This window comes from Lolium rigidum, chromosome 4 (assembly GCF_022539505.1).
Source record: "Lolium rigidum isolate FL_2022 chromosome 4, APGP_CSIRO_Lrig_0.1, whole genome shotgun sequence".
Lineage (NCBI taxonomy): Eukaryota > Viridiplantae > Streptophyta > Magnoliopsida > Poales > Poaceae > Lolium > Lolium rigidum.
In genome coordinates, this window is record NC_061511.1 from 184874697 (window position 1) to 184883209 (window position 8513).

At 44.4% G+C, this 8513-nt stretch overlaps 1 protein-coding gene across 2 annotated transcripts; it reads left to right on the forward strand.

The window, feature by feature from the left end:
- Window positions 1-4287: 4287 nt before the first annotated feature.
- Window positions 4288-7165, forward strand: LOC124706576. Of its 2 annotated transcripts, XM_047238235.1 has the most exons (3): window positions 4288-4498; window positions 5001-5043; window positions 5543-7165. In XM_047238235.1, exon 3 carries the CDS (start codon window positions 5633-5635, stop codon window positions 7130-7132), a length of 1500 nt encoding a protein of 499 aa, XP_047094191.1. In that variant the 5' UTR covers window positions 4288-4498; window positions 5001-5043; window positions 5543-5632; the 3' UTR covers window positions 7133-7165. The 2 variants fall into 2 exon arrangements, with proteins under 2 accessions (XP_047094191.1, XP_047094190.1); XM_047238234.1 differs by lacking the exon at window positions 5001-5043.
- Window positions 7166-8513: the final 1348 nt, after the last annotated feature.

Consider the following 8513-nt stretch of genomic DNA (forward strand, 5'->3'; position numbering starts at 1 on the left):
TGAGCGGCCAGGGAGTCAGAGGGAACCTCTGCGGATACTTCGTTGAGGGAGGAGATGCTCAAAAGAGTACACCAATGTCCATGTGCACATTATCGTAGTATTGAAACACGTAAAAGCATCTATCATATGGTTGTTGTACCACAAGATATCAAATATTAGTGTACCAGTGTTACTATTTAAGCTTGAGAAAGAAAGATAGAACATGTGGATAACTCACAAAGAAACCATCCTACATAGGCCAAGCAAGGAGTACAACCCAGTCGCTGGCAGGTTAGTATCAAAATATACGACCTACGCTTACATTAGTTTTACACTTAGTTAGAAATGCTTTCACATGACAGAACCCCACAAACATCCTAGGAATTGGAAGCGTCAGGATTTGCGAGTGTGCCAAACTTGATTACTACAGAAAGTATTATCAACATGAGGGTCACCTGGAGATGGGCTCTTCTTCATAGAGGTTCCATGGAACTAGCGCACCTAGATGGAATAGCTTGCGGGTGATATGCCACATGTAGACTTTAGTAATACATGTTTCTCATTGGTCACTTCAATGTGGTTGCATCCTTCCTATCAGTAGATTACAGCTCAGAACACGAGGAAAGACCTCAAAAAACGTAATTTTTTTGATTGGATCCTCATAAAAACAGAATTGTGCAAACTTTAGCCAAGAAAAAGTGTAACGAGAGAACCTACCCAGTCAACAAGTTACCTGGTGAAATTGACGACGGTGATCGCCTCCGGTCATCCCCAAGTGCCCCGACCCGATGACGCTACTCCTCGCTCGCTCCCAGCGATCGACACGCTAACTCCTGCGTCCGATCTAGTCACCAGCCTGATGGAAGAGCATTAGAGATCCAATAATCTGGCGCCTAACTATGCAATTGCCAACCCCATTCGAATGACAAAGATCACACCATACCTAGCAATCTCATCTCCAAGTAGAGTGCCATCTCGTCTCCGGCCATGGCGCTCAGTCTCCTCTCCTCTCCTCGACGAGCAAGAGTCAAAGTCTAAGTCGGTCGCATGCGCTAGCCGCACGCGGTAGCTTCATCCCTATTGCTACTTATAGACATACGTACAGGGAGGCAAAGGTACTATGGGTTGAATTTTCGTTCGAATATTTTTAGGCTCCTCTAGCGCCTATTTTCCTCACCTCCCTCCCACTAATTTAGTTTCCATCCATGACCCCTGATTTACATTAATTACAGGGATTCACTACACACGGTCGAGATGCGTGGTGCCCCAGATCGATGACCTGGAGGGTGCTTGGCGATTCTCCTTCATCATCAATTAATTGTTGATGATTTTCTTCCTATAATAACTATGCACCCCTTCCTGTGTTAGCGCGGCAGATGGATTTGATTCAGTGGCCCGTGAGAACCATATACCATTTCCTATTTATACGGCACAAATGCATCATTCTGTGCCTAATATGCCCCATGGCCGCAAAATCCATGCATGCATGTACCACCTACTCTTCCATTTCGTAAAAGAATCCATTCCTCTAATAATTGCTCCAGTGGGTAACATAGGCTATTAAGGGACAATTTAGGGCATGTACAATGGTAGGGAAGACATGTCTTCTCTTAATAGCCCACGTCATCTAGAAAAGACAATAAATATTAGAGGTACAATGCACTATTTTTATTGCCACCTCTGACAATAAATGATAATTAATTATTTTTAGTAAAAAATTATGTGGCTAAGGGAAGACAAACCGTACAATTGAGAGAATAGTCTTCTCTTATTTCATAAGAGATCATCCCTTAGATAAGGGAAGACAACTTTCTTTTTCTTCCTTCTGTCTCTTCCAATTAAGTAAAAAATCCTACGTAACAAGCATAAAGGAAGGTGGATATCACCCCATTGTACATGCCCTTATGCATCTGCCAAAGCAATTGGATACCACATAAACCATTATCTATCATAAGAAGTACAAGAGCATGATCAACTGAAGTAAATCTCGACACGGATAGTTCGTAACATTCAGAACTCCACATGGACAGTGCATCATCATCTCTAGGACACATGACAGAAACAGAGTGAGCATCCACTTAATACTAGTATTTAGATCAAGTAAGTAGTGATTTATGTCATGCATCAGAAGCAACATGCTTAAGTATGGGAGTGCTAGAGTTTAAACAGTATGGTCCAAATTTTCGTGATGAAACCGGAGATGCAAGTGGTCAAGATATATAATGCAAGCAAGTCTAAGTCGGTCGCACGTGCAAACGCGGTACCTATGCCCCTATTGCTACTTATATAATTCACCGGCGCCGCCACATTTTCTCATCTCTCTCCCTCTCTCCCCCTAATTCACTTTTCATCCATAGCCTTTGATTAAGTTACAAGGAAAGCATAACAGATGGCTCGGATGGGTCGTGCCCCGGATCAGTGACCTAGAGGGTGGCTGGCATTTCTCCATCACTAATTAAATTCGCGTGATTTTCTCTACCTTAATTAATAACCTCTCAAATTGATTCGGTGAATGATTCAAGGCGCCCCCATGAAAACTATTCCAATGCCTGTGTATACCTCACGGCTACATCATGCTCTCAATGCGTGTCCTAGCCGCGAAATCCATGCATGCATGTACCGCATACTTTGTTCGTTCCTCAGGAGAATGCCTAACAACTGCTCCAAGCTCCAGCAATCCGGCGGCCCGTGAAAGCCGTGCAAAATTGTACATCTTGCTGATCTCAATGCGCCGGCCAAATCCATGAATGTGCCACCTACTTCTTTCTAAATATTGGCAAACTTTTCATGATAGACTTTTGGCTAAATTTACAAGCCTTCTTTTACAAAACGGAATACCTCTTTTTCTTTGCTACATGTCCACCTTTTCTTTCCTAGATAGATAGATGAACCATTCGATTGGTTCCTAGAAATCAGCTCGTTCTTGATAATGGTGCTTTGAGTTAACAAGGTTAAGAGGCAAATGTAAATTCAAGCCAAAGCTTCATACACAACAAATCGGGCGTCTACTTGAGACGGAATGGAATCTATTTTTGAGCAAGTATATGTATGTTCCACAAAGTCAGAAATGTTTTGATTCTACAACAATACAGAAGACGAAAAAAAGCAATACATGCATCTCAACATCGTGAAATGTTAGTTCTCTCGGATTTGGCATACAAAGAACCCACATGGATCTCTCACTCTTTCATCAGGTTGAATATGATCAGCCTAAGAAATTTCTAATACCAAATTACATTAAAAAGGGACCTTCCATCCACAATTCCACATAGATGCCCCTGGCCAAACAACAACAGCAGTCCACCTAAATCAGTCGATGAAATCAACAAACTAACAATATCTGGCCAGCCAGCTCCACTCCTCCCCTTCACCAGCAAGTGCCACGACAACCTGTTGCACCTGCATCCTATCACCTGCACGACAAAAGGTTCAGCTCCACGAACAGCAAAGGAAACTATTGCTCAACACGCAAATATCACAGGCACACAGAAAATTTACAACAAGTGACATATTTATACCAGTAAAACTTGGTCAGCATTAGGATTGGTTAGACCATATCAAATAAAATTGGTCAGCGAGTGACTATTTGATCTACAAGCTAGGCAAGTGATCTACAAGCTAGGGAGGGCAGCCGGGGGCGGGCTGCTGCCGGCGGCGGATGGCGGCGGCCGGCGGCGGAGGCGCTTGCACAACAGGCGGGAAGGAGCCGGTGGCGGAGAAGGAGGGCCGGTGGCGGTCGAGACGAGCAGCCGGCGGTGGGTGGGCGGGCGGACGGCGGGTGGAGCAGCTGGCGGTGGCGGGTGGAGACGGGCAGCCGGCGAGTGGGGGCGATGGGCGGACGGGCGGCCGGGGAAGAAGAGGGCCGAGGCGCGGAGAAGAGGCGGCGGCGGCGGTTGGACGCGGCGGCGAGGTGCCGGGACGGGCGACGGCGGCGGCTGCAAGGAGCTAACCTAGAGCTCTGATACCCTGTTAAGCTTCATGCACTAGCTACTTGAACCAAAAGTCCGAACTGATGGAAAGGGCTAGACAATCTACTTATACACTTCAACAGATCTTTCCTGAGGTGTTATACCGAGGGTTGCCTTCAGCATAGCCTACGCCGACGGTCCAATGTAGCTACGCCGAGGGTTTCCGTCCGTTGGCATTTCGAGCCATTCCTGTAGTGCCGTTGGTAGCTAGGAATCGCAAGGAACAACACTTGCAAGTCACTTTGCCTCCCCTCCCCATGACAGCAAATTTTGTACCCACCCAACCCAACAAACCTCATAGCACTCTTATGGATAAACGTGGATTCATGGCCATGCAAAATTGTGGCACCCGCAGATCCAAGCAAAACGCAGTGTGTGGCTTGTACTGTGAAGATAGAGACTTCCACAAGGGCGATGGTACGCAGTTTGTCATCGATCGGCCCCTATATCTTCTTGCTCTAGGAATTCGGTAAGATGATACACATGTTGAGGACAAAGTAGGCTCAAGTGCAGGTAGCTCAGTAGAGCCAATGGGAGCAAGTGCTGATACGGTATGCATCTTGGAACAAAACCAAACTTATGCACCTCTTCTTTGTTGTGAACAAAACAAACTTATGCCTCTCTCAATCTTATAGGATTTTGTTTTCTTTTGTTTTCTTCTTTTTCTTGTTTCCAAATTAGTAAATATCTTGGGTCTTTCTCTCGCTTGACATGCCCTCCGCATAAACGGAACTAGAGAAGGAGCAAAGGTTTTAAATAGCTAGCTTTCAGCGCTATAGGTTTTTTGAAGCCTAAAAGCTGAGCTATAACACCTTGCTATTTTATCTTTTGCTTAGTTATAGCTAATGCTATTTTCTCTATATATAATTCAACGTGGGACAAATTTTATTTTTTAACGAAACCTAGTGCAGAGGCAAATACTCACAAATACGTACATACAATGATCTATTGATTGTAATAATTATTTGAAAAAATCCCAGCTAAGATGGCAAATCTAGCCGTAGGTGCATCTTCATGGGCTTCGGTTAACAAAATATAATTTGGTGTCTACAGAATACACAAAAACGGATCTCAACAAAGTATATACAAAAAACTGGTACGTTGCCTTATTTATTTTTTTACATTTTTCTTGTCATGATAGTAGAGTGAAGGATGACCCCAAAGCAGAGTTGACCGGTGGTAGTTTTGTTAAGAAACTTTACCAGTGGTAGTTGGTTGAAGCTCCAAGATTTTCTTAGTTTGCATTGCATAGTGTTTTTCCTCTAAATTACGTGTTTATTTGACATGGTGTGTGCCTTTAATGTCAAAACACTATTGGCAATATCTTCCACAATAATTTTCATAACTATAGCCGCCTTGCCGACAAAGCCTAATAAACTAGATTAAACAAATTGAAAATGAGGATTGTCTTCTACCACCGATGAAGGTTTGCGAGCCCCCTGCCACCCGCAGGGCTTGTCTTTCTTTTCCTTCATTGCCGTTAATTCTATTTGTCCATATATGCACATTTAAGCTTTATTTTTGGTACATGTTTGAAGTATGTAATATTTTGTTGTTCGATCCGATTTTTTTTACATTTACTTTATTCATTATAGGTTAATGCTACCTGCAAGCAGTTGAAGAATGAGACCGCTCCTACTTTATTCAGTGCGTTGTTGGGGAGCCCATGGGCACAAAACATCAGCATGGAGGTTCTTGTCATTATCGAAAAAATGGAGGTACTTGTATTACTCACTACTGTGGCCTACCTATTCGTTGCTACCTTAGGGCCCCAGCGTCGCCGTTCAACAAGCTGGTTCGTCCAAAAAGGTGTCTCGGTCGCGCACGGTTTGTCCTTCCCACTGGGAGCATACACAATAGGTTCGATGCGACATTACTCCGCGTCCGCTGCAGAGATCAACATGCACTCCATTTGCGCCATAAGTATCTTAATCCTTCATGGCTGTACCGCTACAAATTTTAGACTCGATGACATCAAACAAGAAAGAAGGTTCCTATACCGCTGGGCGCTCTACTATATAAATGTGATGCCGCTTTTGATAACCCTAAGTGGAGTTCAGAATTCTTCCTTAGGTTCCCTACTTGTCCCTTTGTACTTTATTGTTGAACATAAATTATGCTACATACAGTCACCAGGTTTGCTGTCAAGCAGCTCATGGAACTTGAATAAGATGGTTTCCGATCACATGTATGAGGAGCACACCATGGAAGGCTGCCATTACCTTGTTGACTGGCCCCTCAGCAAATCCAAGTTGGGCGCTCCATCATATGCAGCACACCTTACAGGGCATGACGATCAAGTCATTGACATAGAGAAGATATGGCTGTGCAATAGCATGTCACTAGACCAAGAGCTAAAGGATACATGCCTTTCCTTCTCTCTTTTCCACCTGCTGAGACGGCGCTTCTTTGGGTACACCTTTGGCGAGCCCAAAGAAAGGGCACATGATTTCGTCTTCAAAGGGTTGCTATTGGAGAATGAGGAAGGTTACACGGACTGCAATCGGGTTTTCAGGGTGATTGACACCGAGCTAGCCTTCATGTATGATTTCTTCTTCACTAAATCTGCTGTCATATATTATGGATCAAGGGCAGCAACAATTTTACCCCTGCTTTCAGTCATCTTTCTATCATTTACAGCAGTGTGGACAGTCAGATCACAAAAAGGCAAGGAGAAGGTTGTCAGCTTAGTGGTACTTGCATCCACTGCTTTTCTTGAATTGGTGCAAGTGCTACTTTACTGGACTAGCATTTGGAGCAGAGTATCCTTTGTTTGTCAGTATCTCAGAGAACATGCAAGATGGAGAACAGTGGGATGCTGCTGTTACATTTTTATAAGATTGAATGAGCTTCTTGCCAAGATTGGTGTACACTGTGCACCAAACAAACACCATTGGCAGCACAAGCTTGGGCAGTACTCATTACTTGATTTCAGGCCTACACTCCGTGACAAGTTGACTGGCTGGTTTGATGCCCCTCCGAGATATAAGCTGGGTTACTTCCAACCAACAAACATATATTTTTTTGACAAAAAACAAACAAACGTTTATTTACAGAGGGTCCGTAGGAAAAGTCGAAAACGAATAGATGTACCTGGACAAGTAAAGAAGGCACTTATTTGCTCTCTGAAGCGTAGTAATGGTGAACTGACGAATGGGAAATCGTCCTTTAATGAGGCGGCTTGATGACCTTAATATATGTGATTACAATTTCAAAAAAAAATGGTGTACCCAACCATCTCATCCATGAGCAGGCTCCGTAAGATCCCATAGAGTAGAAATGGAATAAGTCATGTGACATGATCTAGTATTACGGTTACCCTTTTTTTATTTATAGTATGGAAATGCATTCACTGACGAACGGGAAATCATCACTAGTCTCCAATGAAGCAGGACACCTTTCATGGGCTTGTGCACGGGACTTGCACTCGGCGTCAGACACAAGCTGCATCATCATGACTTGGCACATTGCAACCTGGTACTGTGAGATGGGAACAACTAGGTATGGCCCTTCCTACCCAGATGAGGGAGCACAACTGAAGACCCATCTTGGTGTCGCCACAAAACTATCAAAATACTGTGCATACTTGGTGGTCCACGCACCAAAGCTTCTTCCTGGGCACCACTACGATACAAGTCGTGTGTTCGATGCCGTTGCGGTAGAAGCCAACAAGTTTCTGCTGCCATCTATGAGGAGGAGGGCTAAGTATGAGGCGCTGAGGAACTACGGGCTAGAAGAATCAGAGGCTACCATCTTCCGTAGCGGCGCCAAGCTGGGGAAGCAGCTCGAGGAGATACAAGATGGTACCAGGCGTTGGAAGGTCCTAGCTGATTTCTGGTCAGAGATGATGCTCTACGTCGCGCCATCTGATGATGTCAACGAGCACATCGATCAGCTCACGCGGGGTGGCGAGCTCATCACCCACCTGTGGGCTTTGCTCTCCCATGCTGGAATTCTGCAGAGGGATCAACCGAGTACTCCTCCTAGCCGCCATCCACATGCAGAAAGTACTTGTTCCAGTCAGCAGCAAATTTTTCAGCAAGCTTCAGTAATACATGAAGGAGCTACCACTACCCTGGCTGATCACTTAGCAACTACATCCCCTGCTCGACATTTGGCAGACAATCCGCAAATGAGTGGCGCTACCCTGCAAGATGTTCTTAAAGCTGATAGACTGCCACAGGCACCTGTGCACCTAAATCAAATGATTGCCATATTGATGTTCCTGAAGATCTATCCACACGCGGGAAAGCCCTCCCTGAACTAGTGCGATCAACTCACTTCAACGACAAGCTTTATTACTCAGTCCGTTTGATGCCGTAAGTTGTACGAGTGCATGCTTTGGTCGGTTACTCGGCCTGTAATTTTCTTTCGATCGAAACAACCTCGTGTAATTTCAATGCTTTCTCTCATGTAAATGCCATGTGCATGTAGTACGTGTTAATATTATTACGGTGGTCTGTGAAAGCTCTGATATGTTTAGGCAAAAAAAAAAGTACTATACTGCACCACCTTGAAATTTGCTTTGGTACTGCAGCTTGTCAACTTGATGCTGATAAGTTAAAC

Excerpts from the sequence above, each read along its gene's own strand:
- LOC124706576 (XM_047238234.1), top strand. The coding sequence starts at position 4,478 with ATGGGAGCAAGTGCTGATACG. Across the intron at positions 4,499-5,542 it reads TGGGAGCAAGTGCTGATACG|GTTAATGCTACCTGCAAGCA; the intron begins GTATGCATCTTG and ends TATTCATTATAG.